This window comes from Oncorhynchus mykiss, chromosome 17, assembly GCF_013265735.2.
Source record: "Oncorhynchus mykiss isolate Arlee chromosome 17, USDA_OmykA_1.1, whole genome shotgun sequence".
NCBI classification, from domain to species: Eukaryota; Metazoa; Chordata; class Actinopteri; order Salmoniformes; family Salmonidae; genus Oncorhynchus; species Oncorhynchus mykiss.
In genome coordinates this window covers 69,331,164-69,347,251 of record NC_048581.1, presented here as the reverse complement: position 1 = coordinate 69,347,251, position 16,088 = coordinate 69,331,164, and the positions used below count along the sequence as shown (strand labels likewise).

Sequence of the window (16,088 nt, the reverse complement as noted above, 5' to 3'; positions counted from 1 at the left end):
TCAGCTCCGGGATCGGGGCACCACCAGTACAGAGCTTGCTGAGGAATGGCAGCAGGCAGGTGTGAGTGCATCTGCACACACATTGAGGCGAAGACTTTTGGAGGATGGCCTGGTGTCAAGAAGGGCAGCAAAGAAGCCACTTCTCTCCAGGAAAAACATCAGGGATAGACTGATATTCTGCAAAAGGTACAGTGATTGGACTGCTGAGGACTGGGGTAAAGTAATTTTCTCTGATGAGTTCCCTTTCCGATTGTTTGGGGCATCAGGAAAAAAAGCTTGTCTGGAGAAGACAAGGTGAGCGCTACCATCAGTCCTGTGTCACGCCAACAGAAAAGCATCCTGAGACCATTCATGTGTGGGGTTGCTTCTCAGCCAAGGGAGTGGGCTCACTCACAATTTTGCCTAAGAACACAGCCATGAATAAAGAATGGTACCAACACATCCTCCGAGAGCAACTTCTCCCAACCATCCAGGAACAGTTTGGTGACGAACAATGCCTTTTCCAGCATAATGGGACACCTTGACATAAGGCAAAAGTAATAACTTAGTGGATCGGGGAACAAAACATCAATATTTGGGGTCCATGGCCAGGAAACCCCCCAGACCTTAATCCCATTGAGAACTTGTGGTCAATCCTCAAGAGGCAGGTGGACAAACAAAAACCCACAAATACCGACAAACTCCAAGCATTGATTATGCAAGAATGGGCTGCCGTCAGTCAGGATGTGGCCCAGAAGTTAATTGACAGCATGCCAGGGCGGATTGCAGAGGTCTTGAAAGAAAAAGAAAAAACACCGCAAATATTGACTCTTTGCATCAACTTCATGTAATTGTCAATAAAAGCCTTTGACACTCATGAAATGTTTGTAATTATACCTCAGTATTCCATAGTAACATCAGACAAAAATATCTAAAGATACTGAAGCAGCAAACTTTGTGAAAATGTATATTTGTGTCATTCTCAAAACTTGTTTTTTTTTTAAGTATTACTGTTGGTGGGACATCCTTGACTGTCAATCTAATGGACACAGGGACCCATTAAAGACCCATGATGCATTCTCTTCATAATGTCATAGGGATTGGAACATCACTGCACTGAAATGGACATCATTTTTATTTACATTTACATATGTCGAGCATGTGCTGTTGTCCGTGTGTCATCTGGAATCTAATGGGTTCTTTATGATTATTCAATTGTGCCATGAAGTGGAGCACTGCCCGAAGGGGATGAAGTGGAGTGGGGAAGAATGTTTGTGACTGAAGATCTATGGGCTGGTTTCCCAGACACAAATAGATTAAGCCTAGAACTGGACTAAAAAGTGATTTCAATGGAGAATTTCCATTGAGAATGATTTTTAATCCAGGACTAGGCCTAATCTTGGTCTGGGAAACTTGTCCTAAAAGATAGGGGCCCATCCATAAGTCTATGGGCCCAACAGTATGATAGAGTTGCCCTTGAGGTACAAAGGTATCAAAGCTGAACACAAAGAAAGGACTTCTTAAAATCAAAAAGGATTGCAAGTGAAAATGACTACTGAAGAATACCAGGACTCAAAAAGACACTGAAATCTTTTAATATCTTCCAATTGTTCATGGCTATTATGAATCCAGATATGGATGATAGTGAGAAAGCACAGCCATCCTTTGATGTTGCTATTACTATCCGTTAGTTCACACTCTCCTCTTCGATATTCCTGTCATGCCATTGGACACATTTCTATGCAGAATATTAAAGCTCAGAACATGCAGGGGAAGCACTCTGTTAGATATCCTCTCCAGACTCAGACCCGTATCCCCCTCTTCTCTTCAGGTCATGAACAAAAAGGGTGTGAATGAGAAAGAGTGAAGACTCTGGATCACTGCTCATACAAGAAGACTAATGACTTCAGGTTAGTGAATGACTCCTCCCACCCAGTTTTGCCCACTAATGTTGACACGGTGTTAGTCAAGTCCCCCCTGTGTCTGTGATGCATCTTCTCCCTCCAATATGTAGTCGATACCTTCCTCACAGTTTCACATTCAGTCTGAATAAAATTGACCATTACCATTATCTACATGTACATACTACCTCAATCAGCCTGACTAACCGGTGTCTGTATGTAACCTCGCTACTGTATATAGCCTCGCTACTGTATATAGCCTCGCTACTGTTATTTTTCACTGTATATTTACTGTTGTTTTTATTTCTTTACCCTACCTGTTGTTCACCTAATACCTTTTTTGCACTATTGGTTTGAGCCTGTAAGTAAGCATTTCACTGTAAGGTTGTATTCCTGTTGTATTCGGGGCACATGACAAATAAACTTTGATTTGATTTGATTTGACCAAGAAGACTGGCGTGTTATAGAGACTGAGAGTGTTCTAGAGACCTCTTTCATGCAGGAGGTAGACAGAGGGAATGATTGATAATAGTATTTATTATGGGGAGAAGAGGGCGTGAGCTGTCTACCAGTGCCAGGCATGGGTGGCCATAGCCTTGGTAGAGTTACCCTCCAACCCCCCCCCCCCCCCCCCCCAACCCTTTCCCTGCCTCTCTCCCTCCTTCTCAAGCCCTCCCTCAACATCCCTGCTGCTAGCAACAGTACTCTGTAATTTAATCCATTTAGGCATGGCTCGGGATCAATATCCATTTTCCTGGGCCTTGGGGATGGCCTCTTGATTTGCCGTTCTCTCACGGTGGCAGGATTAGCAGCCAATGAGCTGGCGGCATCTGTCTTCTCTGAGCCAGCAGGGCTACACAGATGTTGCATACCAGAGCATGAGAGGAGAACACAGAGCTTACATCAGACGCTCATGTACTCGGTGTTGTGTGACCTCTCGTGTGTGTTACTGGATTAAACAAACATGGGCGTGCCATGAAGTAGTCTGGAGTTGATTTACAATGGGTTTATAATTACATGTTTGAATGCCACATACTAGCACCCTCATTCCTTCAGAATCAGAATCAGAATGCTTAAACCGTGTCTGATCACCAAATGGGAAACGATCAATGCCACCCAATTCATTTTTTTTACATTTAAAAAGCCCATTGAGACACATATTCTCTTTTGCAAGGGAAACCTGCCCAAGAAAGCAACAGCAATCAATACAACATTAGGAATGTGAAACCATACAACCTGCAAAACAACATGATCCAACCTACAGGAAATATTTACATTCCTCTTGAACAGTGTTTTGCACCAGAGTGGCCAGTGCAGCGTTATAAGGAACAGTGATTCTCCTACACCTGCTCCTCTGCCTTGTGCATCTCCATGTATTATAGATGTGCTCATTAAACATTCAGAGTCAACATTTGCATGAAAAGTGTTTTCTACTTCACAACCCTGTGAAAAGTCAAAGGGACAGGTAAACAGTTTGCTTTTATAGCTCTAGTATTTAACTACTGTATCTCTTCAAAGAGGTATAAATGGGTTGTGCCTGATAGGTCAGCTTTAAGATTATCGAACCATTTTTGTGGTTGGTGTGGATGTGGAGGGGATTTTTTTGCCGACATATTATGTTGGTATAAACACAGTAAAAAATAATTTGTTGTTATGATGATGATTTATGCTTTGGATTTTTCGAATCGAATCTGTAATCCTTAACAGTATAGTGTGTGAGGATTTTTGATTGCTATAAACAGCCAATGGGCATCTGAAAGGAAAATGTATTGTAGAGTAATTGACTTCTCATACAACTGTAAGTGCTTTGTAAGTGTTTTGCTGTCCCCAATTCAAAATTGTCAGTGTAATTTTGGAACAATGTAACTGAATTATATTTTCATATAAACTCATGTCATATGGAGGGACCTGAATTTTTTATCAACGTCCTTTTCACATCGTGCCATATGTTTTTAGTACTCTTTGTTTCCAAGTGGCTATGACAAGTTCCATCCTGTAAGTGAATCCCTGCCTTGCAAAATGTCCAGCCTGTGCCATCACGCAGATACTTCCTTTTCACTCATCAAATTCCTACCAGCAAATCAATTTAGGAAATGGCCGTTTTCAAGTTTTCCCCCCTGCCCTTCCTGTCCCGTGCTCTCTACCCCTGTCCTTCCTGTCCCGTGCTCTCTACCCCTGTCCTTCCTGTCCCATGCTCTCTACCCCTGTCCTTCCTGTCCCGTGCTCTCTACCCCTGTCCTTCCTCTCCCGTGCTCTCTACCCCTGTTCTTCCTCTCCCGTGCTCTCTACCCCTATCCTTCCTCTCCCGTGCTCTCTACCCCTGTCCTTCCTCTCCCGTGCTCTCTACCCCTGTCCTTCCTCTCCCGTGCTCTCTACCCCTGTCCTTCCTCTCCCGTGCTCTCTACCCCTGTCCTTCCTCTCCCGTGCTCTCTACCCCATCTATTTGAACCATTCTTTCTTTTTGAACTTGGCCTGTATTTAAAATCTTTTTCTGACTTCACATTTGGGTTTTCCTCAGGGGAAATGCAATGAAATGGCCACAACAACAAGCACACAATCCAATTGACGTACACACATGCACCGTTATATAGCCTAGCCCACAGTGCCTGGGACTGGGGGGCGACAGGTAGCCAGAAGGTTGCAAGATCAAATCCCTGAGCTGAAAAGGTAAAAATATGTCATTCTGCCCCTGAACAAGGCAGTTAATCCACTGTTCCTAGGCCATCATTGAAAATAAGAATTTGTTCTTAACTTACTTGCCTCCTAGGTTCTCTCTTCAGAATCAGTAGAGGATCTGGTTAGCCCTACCTTTTTGACTCATGCATGAATCAACAGAGGTACCTTCACATCATCTCTTTTTTTATTACATTTTTTAAATTGTATTTTACCCCCTTTTTCTCCCCAACTTTCGATCTTGTCTCATCGCTGCAACTCCCCAAAGGGCTCGGGAGAGGCGAAGGTGGAGTCATGTGTCCTCCGAAACATAACCAGCCTAACCGCGTTCCTTAACACCCGCCAGCTTAATCCGGATGCCAGCCGCACCAATGTGTAGGAGGAAACACCGTTCATCTGGCGACCGGGGTCAGCCCGCAGGCACCCGACCCACCACAAGGAGTCGCTAGAGCGCGATTAGCCAAGTAAAGCCCTACCAGCCAAACCCTCCCCTGACCTGGATGACGCTTGGCCAATTGTCCTAGGTCCTATGGGACTCCCGGCCACAGTTGGTTGTGGCACAGCCTGGAAATTAATCCGGGTCTGTAGTAACGCCTCTAGCACTGCAATGCAGTGCCTTAAACCGACTGCCCCACTCAGGAGGACTTCACATCATCTCTTGATGGTACAGTTTTCATTATGATGGTTGTCAGTGGTTAAGAAATTACAACCCTGTCATATTACCATTGACCACATCAAAAGACAAGAAAAACACACTATCGTTGACACAGTTATTGCCTGAGTTTCCCTGTCCATTAGATGACTGATTCTTATTCTAAGTTAAGCGACATTTATCATCTGTTCTGTAGTGCATATACATTTCTTACTCTCTGTCAATCCATACCCATCTGGAGTGAAATTGAAAACTCATCATCTGTAACTATCTCCCTCTGAACATAGGAATAATTGTGTTTAATACCAGCGATTTGCTCACCGAAATGTGTGAAACTACTTTTATAGAGCTTTGCAAGAGAGAGGATGTCACACCAGTGTCTGTATCATTTCATTGATTTCCTTCCTTCCTTTTGACAAAAGCTTTGAGACAGATATTGATGAGGAGCCTTGGACAGACAGGTCCTTTATGAATGAACACTCCTGCCCAAACCTTGAACTTTTCTAAATTGTTCAGTAATAGTTTTTATAAAAGAGCTATCTAATCCATGATGATTATGGATTATAATATATAATTGATAGATAAATGCCTGGACTATTTTCATTTTGGTGAATGTCTTATACAATGGGTTGAAGTTATGTATAGAACCCCCCCATATGTAAAATAGTAAATAATCTACTTATCAGAAAGTATTGAACTGTCAAGAGGAGTTAAACAAAGGTTGTCCACCTTCTCCATATATATATTTGTTATGGCCATTGAAAAAAAGCTATTCAAATCCGATCTAACAATAATATCAAGGGGTTAGAAATCCAGTGCTTAAAAACAAAAGTGCCAATGATTCTAGTTTTCTCTTAAATCCACAATCTGGACCCCTGCACAATCTCATTGAAGATCACCTCTAGGCTCTCTGGACTATGATAAGTGTATTGTATTACATATTGGATCGTTAAATTACACAACATTTACATTACCCTGTAGTTTACCAATAAAATGGTTTGATGATGAAGTATGCATACCTGGTATTCATATCCCTAAAGAAATAAATGAACTCACAACAACAAATTTTAATACAAAGTTAGCAAAAATAGACAAGCTCTTGCAACCATGGAGAGGTACAAATCTGTCTATTTATGATAAAATTACACCGATTAATTATTTAGTCATATCACCGTTTACATATTTATTAAAGTTGCTACCTACTTCAGAAAACGTGTTTTTATAATTATATGAGCAAAACATGTTTCACTTTATTTGGAACGGTAAGCCAGACAAAATTAAACTTGCTAATTTATATAACTAATACAAGTTTGAGGGGCAAAAGCATAAAACCTCTCACTAAAAGCTTCAGTCATACAAAAGCTGTACGTAAACCCAAACTGATTATCCAGTTGATTAGTAAGAATAGCTCACCCTCTGAAGCTTTTAGTGAGAGGTTTAACGCTTTTGCACCTCAAACTTTTCTTTTATCAAGATTACAACCTCTCATTTTTGTTAATTGAAATTGAAACCTTGTACAAAGTATTGCCTTTTCTAAAACAAGCAGTTCATCCTCCTGAAAAAAACAGATCAAATATTACAACAAATACAGTGCATTCGGAAAGTATTCAGACCCCTGGAAATGTCCTTGTTTTTGAAAGAAAAGCAATTTTTTTTTGTCCATTAAAATTACATCGAATTGATCAAAAATACAGTGTAGACATTGTTAATGTTGTAAATGACTATTGTAGCTGGAAACGGCAGATTTTTTGATGGAATATCTACATAGGCGAACAGAGGCCCATTATTAGCAACCATCATTCCTGTGTTCCAATGTTCCAATGACACGTTATGTTATCGAATCCAAGTTTATCATTTTAAAAGAAAACCCGTTTGCAGTTATGTTAGCACAGCTGAAAACTGTTGTCCTGATTAAATAAGCAATAAAACTGGCCTTCTTTAGACTAGTTGCGTATCTGGAGCGTCAGCATTTGTTGGTTTGATTACAGGCTCAAAATGGCCAGAAACAAAGTACTTTCTTCTGAAACTCGTCAGTCTATTCTTGTTCTGAGATATGAAGGCTATTCCATGTGAGAAATTGCCAAAAATCTGAAGATCTCGTACACCGCTGTGTACTACTCCTTTCAAAGAACAATGCAAACTGTCTCTAACCAGAATAGAAAGAGGAGTGGGAGGTCCTGGTGCACAACTGAGGAAGAGGACAGTACATTAGAGTATCTAGTTTGAGAAACAGATGCCTCACAGGTCCTCAACTGGCAGCTTCATTAAATAGTACCCGCAAAACACCAGTCTCAACGTCAACAGTGAAGAGGTGACTATGGGATGCTGGCCTTCTAGGCAGAGTTGCAAAGAAAAGGCCACATCTCAGACTGGCCAATAAAAATAAAAGATGGTATTAAGATGGTCTGAATCACTGTGTCTCCAGCTCGCCTAGCTACTCACTGGACCCTATGATCACTCGGATATACATTCCTCTCCATAATGTCAATATGCTAGGTATATTGCTATCTTGGTTACTGATGTTTGTCTTATTTCACTGTAGAGCCTCCTCCCTGCTCAATATGCCTTAGCCCTTTTGTTCCACCCCACACACATGCAGTGACCTCACCTGGCTTAAATGGTGCCTCTAGAGACAAAACCTCGCTCATCGTCACTCAATGCCTAGGTTTACCTCCACTGTACTGACATCCTACCATACCATTGTCTGTTCATTATGCCTTGAATCTATTCTTCCCCGCCCAGAAATCTGCTCTTTTTACTCTCTGTTCCAAACGCACTAGACAACCAGTTCTTATAGCCTTTAGCCGTACCCTTATCCTACTCCTCCTCTGTTCCTCTGAAAATGTAGAGGTTAACCCAGGCCCTGCAGCCCCCAGCATCACTCCCATTCCCAGTCGCTATCATTTGTTGACTTCTGTAACTGTAAAAGGCTTGGTTTCATGCATGTTAACATTAGAAGCCGCCTCTCTAAGTTTGTTTTATTCACTGCTTTAGCACACTCCGCTAACCCGGATGTCATAGCCGTGTCTGAATCCTGGCTTAGGAAGGCCACCAAAAATCCTGAAATTTCCATACCCAACTACAACATTTTCCGACAAGACAGAACTGCCAAAGGGGGCGGAGTTGCAATCTACTGCAGAGATAGCCTGCAGAGTTCTGTCACACTATCCAGGTCTGTGCCCAAACCATTCGAGTTTATTCCTTTAAAAATCCACTTTTCCAGAAACAAGTCTCTCACCGTTGCCGCTTGTTATAGACCCCCTTCATCCCCCCGCTGTGCCCTGGACACCATATGTGAATTGATCGCCCCCCATCTATCTTCAGAGTTAGTACTGTTAGGTGATCTAAACTGGGACATGCTTAACTTCTTGACGCTACCCATTCAGCAACCGCTGAATAGCATAGCGCCACAGTCAAATAATATTACTAAAAAACATTAATATTCATGAAAGTGCAATATTGCAAAACACAGCTTAGCCTTTTGTTAATCCACCTGTCATCTCAGATTTTGAAATTATGCTTTACAGAGAAAGCAATCCAAGCGTTTGTGTAAATTTGTCGATAGCATAACAAAACATGTACACTAAGCATTAAGCAAGGTCACGAAAATCAGAAAAGCAATCAAATTAATCGTTTACCTTTGATGATCTTCGAATGTTTTCACTCACGAGACTCCCAGTTACACAACAAATGTTCCTTTTGTTCCATAAAGATTATTTTTATACCCAAAATACCTCCATTTGTTTGTCGCGCTATGTTCAGAAATCCACAGGAAAGAGTGGTCACCACAACGCAGATGAAAATTCCAAATAATATCCATAATGTCCACAGAAACATGTCAAACTTTTTTTATAATCAATCCTCAGGTTGTTTATAAAATCTATATTAGATAATATATCAACCGGGTGTGTAGGTTTTTCAACAACACCGGGAGAAACAATGGCCGCTTTACTCTGTAGCACAAAACTCATTCTGAGAGCCCCCACCTATCCACTTACGCAATGTGATCTTTCAAGCTAATTTTTCAAAATAAAAGCCTGAAACTATGTCTAAAGACTGTTGACACCTTAGGGAAGCCATAGAAAAAGGAATCTGGTTGATATCCCTTTAAATGGAGGATAGGCATGCATAGGAATAGAAAGGTTTCAAAATAAGAGGCACTTCCTGATTGGATTTTCCTCAGGTTTTTGCCTGCAATATTAGTTCTGTTATACTCACAGACAATATTTTTACAGTTTTGGAAACTTTAGAGTGTTTTCTATCCTAATCTGATGATCATATGCATATTCTAGTTTCTGGGGCTGAGAAATAGGTAGTTTCAAATGGGTACGTTTTTTTTTAAAGATCAGAGCATGAGCATTTGACAGAACAACAAAGAGAATACTTTTTACTGTTTGCATGATTACTTTTTTTGGTGTTGTTCTTCAAAATCTGTGCCAAGGGCAATAAAAATGTGAATATGTTTAATGTCTTACTGGTCATTGTCATCACTGGCTCCTAATTGGAAATCCACAAACATGGAACTGTGCCGAGTGTTGTTTTCACCAAATCAAGCATTAACTTGCACAGGAAACCCTCTTCTTTGCTGGCTCTTACACACACACACACACACACACACACACACACACACACACACACACACACACACACACACACACACACACACACACACACACACACACACACACACACACACACACACACATACATACATACATACATACATACATACATGCATACAAACACAGTCACAGTCATGTATTCACATAGCATATTTCCTCTTCTCATTCCCTTTTTGCAACCAAATTATGGTATGGTGCCATGGTGTGCTTTGATAGTTACTTTAGGAGCTGCTTGCTAACTCTACATCGACATTTGGCCAGAAGCAATAACTGGTGTATATGATCCCAAGTTGTATAAAAATCTAAGTAGCTAGTGTGACTATATACTGTAATTGCTATGACTCTTATTGTCTACTGGGATAATACAGTATTTAGTGTAGTTTCCAGACATGCCAGTGTGATGGGCCATCTTGCTTTACTGTACCATTTGAATGAAAGACATTGCTTCCAATACCTGTCCAGCTAAGCCACTTAAAAAAAGTATCTCTATCAAGTTCTTAAGACTGGAAGGGGAAATAAACCAATAGTCAAGATGTGTATCTACATTTGCATTGGATGTCATTTCCTCTAGTACTGTATGTCTCTTCCACAGTTCATCTTGTTTGTTTTTGAACATATTCACGTTATCCAGAGATGACCAAGCCCCTGTTGATTGAGGAAAAACATTGGTGGCATGGTGTACACTACAGTCTCGGTCTGTTAGGTTGTCGTCTCTCGTCTCTCCTCTGGGATGAAAGTACACTAATAGATATTCAGTGCTGGGTTTTCACTCAGCCATGCGTGCTCTCCTTCATATTCCTCTGCTGTGAGGTCAGCTCCACTGTGACAGTTATAAGCCTCTTACAGGACTGCCTTTCCATCTTGAATGAGCTCTCTGAGCTGGTTGATGTCTTTTGTTTTGTATCTGTGCTGACCGCAGACTACCATGATCTTTTATGTTTTGTGGATGTCTGAGTTGTTGTAGATTAGGCTAATTTGATATTTTTTACAGATGGACGATAGGCTTACTCTTTTCCTTACACTGTTAAGCCTCTTAGATGTAAAGTCCCTGCATGGTTCTGGTACCGGTTCCGACCAACATTTTCACTTATAAATCGATCTGTGGACACCGTATGCATTTTACAGTTAAAAGGCAGGTGAAATCTTATAGTTAGTCATTTTATAATTTGATTATACTATATTTAGAATGCATATACATTATTTAAAGCCTCATTCATACAGTTTTGTTGAATAGGATATACATCATAGAAAATATTTCATATTTTCATATTTGTACTGTGTACTTGAGCTCAAAAGTGACTACACCTCAGCAATTTATAACTATTTCTACCATAAAGTTGAGATTTAACCTTTCTTGGAGTATACATAATTACTAGCTATTGTTCATGGCCCTCTCGTGATAAATACATACTTTTGGGGATTACGTAGACTACATTTTCGATTACATTTACTTACATTTAACTGGTATAAATAATTTAACATTATTGAAAATGTGTGTTTCAGTTCAAACAGTAACTTAAAGCCTACATAACTCTCACAGATTGTAATTTAATTACTGGTTCACAGTCCAACATGTCTTTTCAATTGCACCACATTCCGGGCTATAAACGAGAGTGCTGAGATACAGTACATGTGACAGGTTGACTTTGTAAGAGCTTCTAAGTTCTAAGAGGCTGAGAGTCAGTGTCATGGCCCAGGCAAATTCTCCAAATCCCTAGTAAGACTTAGCTAATGGAGTTCTCTCGTGATTCTAAAGGATGGACTTCTCATCCTTAGTATACAGGCATAATAACCCTCTAATATACTGCAATGAAATGGGGTTAAAACAATCATCAGACACAGAGAAAGTGTGGTTTCATTTTATACAAGGTGTCTCTGAGAGGTAGGCCTTAGGCAGTGTTTTTCCTAGTTTTCCCCATTTTCACTAGTATGAGTTCGCTTGGTTCTAAGATTTGTAGATTGGAGCTAAACAGCTTGCTTCACAGAAGGCAATAACATCTATGGCTGATTATCTTTATAACACAATGGGCCCCCTTTCACTTCATAGAATGAATGCAGGTCATCTGGGGCTTGTCGAGATGATGTAAAGCACCAGGTTTGCAAAGATAAGTAATGATTTCAAGCAGGAGAGAAGTAATGGAACAACAGAGTGTTTCTGGAATCCTGCAGTGTTATGAAAATGTCAATTGAGGGCCTTGGGATACATGGGTGCAAAGTACCTCATAGACCAAATGCCTAAGAACCCTAAAATCTCAAATGTAGTTGTGAGTCAGAGAGCATACAACACCCTGAAACACAGAGAGGTGCTTGTGTTGCGTGTGTTTACTACACTGTGCTGCTGTGTTTGCTGGCTGTGCTTCGCTTGGTTGGTTGGAGGACCGCGTTCATGAGTCATTCTCTCTGCCCTGGAGCTCTGCAGCCAGATGAAGGAGCATACATATTTCCTTCTTCTTTTAGTTTCTCTAATATACCATTAAGGCATCATTACATCTCTGTAAACATTTATTCAACGCCCAGAACCTTTCAAAATGAACTAAATAGTTATGAATAATTTGGTTATTTCACCTCAGTTTTTTGTCTTCATTTCTGAGCAGTGCGCTCTCTCTCTCTCTCTCTCTCTCTCTCTCTCTCTCTCTCTCTCTCTCTCTCTCTCTCTCTCTCTCTCTCTCTCTCTCTGTCTCACTCTCTCTCTCGCCCTGGCCATGATGTTATCCCTTGTGTCTTGTACATACCAGTACTACCCAAAGGGAAGAGGTGGGCGGGCCAGGGACTTGGCTGACTAAGGGCACTACAGGGAAGGGGTACACAGTGCATGACAGCGGGTGCTGCGGAAGGTTAAGGATGCCTTACAAGAGAGCCTTTTGTCAGAATCAACCCCTGATGAATAGACTGCTCAGTATATGAGAGTGTGTGGGATCCATTCTGCATTCTCGTCAAGCCATCAAGTCTCTTCACCCATTTTAACCATTGAAATGCCTGGCAGTCAACTTCAAATGCCTAATGGAGCAAATATCTTGACCAGAAAATATACTTGAATTCATTCAGGGGCTTATCCAAGACCCAGTGGTACAGCACACAGAGCGTGGTGGAGGAATCCTCGCAGGCAGCCCTCCCTCTGAATAGGCAGGCACCCACTGCGTCAGTAACCTGATTACCCTAGCTGTCAGTCTTAATAAGGCCAGGCCTCAGATCCCCACCACGGGACGGGACAAACTTGGTCCTCCGATAGGGAGTCAGAGGACAGATGAGGAACAGGACGGCAGCTCTTCTCCGAACACAGACAGACAAAGACAAAGTGTGCAGGTATGGTAAAACTGATCAATGGGGATTTCACATGACGTTGTTAAGGCTATTACAGTTCCTGAAAGCAGCTGTTGCAACTAACTGTTGCTGTGTTAGATTCATTTTTGAAAAGCAAGCACAGGGCATTATTTTTAAAACTGTATAAAGCAGCTAGACTCCTTTGAAATATTCAGAATCTGATTCTATTATTGTGCCTTATTGGGATAGTTTGCGTGTGTATGTTTGTGTGTGTTGTGTATCACATTCATTTCTTAATTTTCCTTTTGACTACACTGGTGTCTGTTTCATTCCTTCATCTAGTTGGGAATAGTCTTTCTATCTAGGCAGTCTTGTTTGAAATTCAACCATTTGAAATATAGAATGTTGCTCAAGAATAAAAGCGAAGGCTGAAAGAGAAAGAGGAGGAAGAGAGCGAGAGCGAGAAAAAGCAAGAGAGAGAAGTGAAGAGAGGGGAAGGAAAGCATAAAAAACTCGGAGGCAGCAGTCACTAAGGGGAGGGCAGCCGGATACAACTAGTGGGTGGACCCTGATGATTGTATCTGAGCTATGGACACACGCAGCAATCCTCTCTCTTACACGCTCCGTTTCACCAAATGGAATAGATTTAATATGTTTTAAACATAAATTATTTAGTAGGCGGATTCTTATCAGTGTCACGACAGAGATATTTCCTGCCTCACTGTTTCTTACATCACCCCTTCTCTCTGGCTTTTCCTCAGAATTCAACAGGAAGCTCTGTACAGACTGAGACTGCTGGATCCTCCAGTGTTTTACAGCCCTCTCTGCACTGACCATTGGTACAAGAAGAGAGACTGCTGCCTGAGGCCTGGGTACAGGGAGGCTAGGATCCTAACACTGCCACACAAGCAGCTCCACAGTAATGTCAGCCTCCCTCCTGGACGCTGATCCCATCTATGCCACGGTGGTCCACACTGCCAAGGCTGAGGACAGGGAGTCGACAGGGGCTGTGGCTGTCCCTCCAGTCAGGCTGAAGCCTCCGGGGGACCTAAAGTTGACCCGGAGCCTCTCCAAGTCGGACTCAGACCTGTTGGTGTCTCCCCTGGGTGAGGAGGATGGGGGTCTGAACAGCTGCTGTGAGTCTGTGGCTAACTGCAGTTCTGGGAACAAACAGATGGAGAGATCGCCCTCCTTCGCCTCCGAGTGGGATGAGGTAATTCTCTGGGTTCTCTTGGTGGGGTGATAGGCAGGGATTGGCACTGGGAGAGTTAATGCATAGTCAGGCTTCAAATAAAGCTTTTAATTCCTTTAGGGGCAGATGGGAGAGGAGGGGGAGTTGTAATGAGTGATAAAGAGTGATAAAGAGAGGAAGGAAGAACAGTAATAGACAGGAGGTAAGGGGCAGTAGTGGCGTTGACTTTTACCCATACAGTCGCTGCAGAATGCCTGCAGGCAAGTGCTGAATGCATGAGTGGCCTGATCACTCCCACCAATACCCCATAGCAGCCCTGGCACACAAGGCTAATTGGGCTTGGGCTGTCACTCCTAATACAGTCAGACTGCTTACTATGGGTCAACCCGCGCATGGCTTGACGTCTCTTCTGTTCCCCCGTTTCCCCTGCTTTCCAGTAGGCTAATGCATGCCACAACCCCAGCCTCAAAACTTACTTCAATCCTGGTCTGACGCTGTACTGTTTTGAACTCTAGTCTAGGTAGAAATTATTGCATTTTCTGGTTCATCCCATCCTGCTCTCTGACAGGACTATGTGGTTCCCTGGCCCCCTCTCTGCTCCCCCATCTGCTCTCTGACAGGACTGTGTGGGCCTGGCCTCCTCTCTGCTCTCCCCTCTTTGACAGGACTGCCTGGTGCCCTGGCCCCCTCTCTGCTCTCCCCCCTTTGACAGGATTCTGGTGCCCTGGCCCCCTCTCTACTCTCCCCTCTTTGACCGGATTGTCTGGTGCCCTGGCCCCCTCTCTACTCTCCCCTCTTTGACCGGATTGTCTGGTGCCCTGGCCCCCTCTCTGCTCTCCCCTCTTTGACCGGATTGTCTGGTGCCCTGGCCCCCTCTCTGCTCTCCCCTCTTTGACCGGATTGTCTGGTGCCCTGGCCCCCTCTCTGCTCTCCCCTCTTTGACCGGATTGTCTGGTGCCCTGGCCCCCTCTCTACTCTCTTTGACAGGATTCTGGTGCCCTGGCCCCCTCTCTACTCTCTTTGACAGGATTGTCTGGTGCCCTGGCCCCCTCTCTACTCTCTTTGACAGGATTGTCTGGTGCCCTGGCCCCCTCTCTACTCTCTTTGACAGGATTGTCTGGTGCCCTGGCCCCCTCTCTACTCTCTTTGACAGGATTGTCTGGTGCCCTGGCCCCCTCTCTACTCTCTTTGACAGGATTGTCTGGTGCCCTGGCCCCCTCTCTGCTCTCCCCTCTTTGACAGGACTGTCTGGTGCCCTGGCCCCCTCTCTGCTCTCCCCTCTTCTCTTCTCTCTGCTCTCTGACAGGACTGTTTACTCAGGCCACGCTGGGAGGGGTGTCCTGTTCTGTTCTTAAGGGCATCCTGTTTTGCAGCTGCCCCCATGTGTCTGTTTCTTTTCTAGTGTCATTTGGGGCAGGGTGGGGGGAGGGGATGCAAGGGCAAAGACTTACTCAGACTTACTCATAAGGAGATCAACAATGTTCCGTCCCTCTCGGACAGTCCAGAGCTAGTGTCTACATTATATACACTTAGGAGGAGAGGAAGCCAGGTGTGACACACACACACACACACTGCATACTGCAATATGTTGGAGTAATTGCAGAGGAGACCATATTCCTGTTGAGATTGGTTTGCTCTCAGCACTTAGACACACTCAGATTTAGACTACAGCATGTCCAGCAGTTAGAGCTTGAAATTCTCAGCTGGGCATTTATTTCTGTCCACAATTGTCTGAAGTAATTTATAGTTGTAAATTCTTGTTATTATCTCACCCTGATTATGCTTGTCCCATTGATTTGATTTGATAT

General features: G+C 43.0%; 1 protein-coding gene across 5 annotated transcripts in view; it reads left to right on the top strand.

Annotated features, from left to right (window-relative positions):
- The first annotated feature begins 12,793 nt into the window (after nucleotides 1-12,793).
- Nucleotides 12,794-16,088, top strand: part of anks1ab (ankyrin repeat and sterile alpha motif domain containing 1Ab) — a 32,655-nt gene continuing 29,360 nt past the window's right edge. For 3 of the 5 annotated variants that reach the window (XM_021569581.2, XM_021569579.2, XM_021569578.2), the window contains exons 1-2: nucleotides 12,794-13,130; nucleotides 13,850-14,301. In XM_021569581.2, the coding sequence (XP_021425256.1) occupies nucleotides 14,011-14,301 (291 nt within the window). In that variant the 5' untranslated portion in view covers nucleotides 12,794-13,130; nucleotides 13,850-14,010. Of the gene's footprint in view, nucleotides 13,131-13,658; nucleotides 14,302-16,088 lie in introns of those variants that run through there. The other 2 variants (XM_036950540.1, XM_021569577.2) reach the window with 2 other exon arrangements.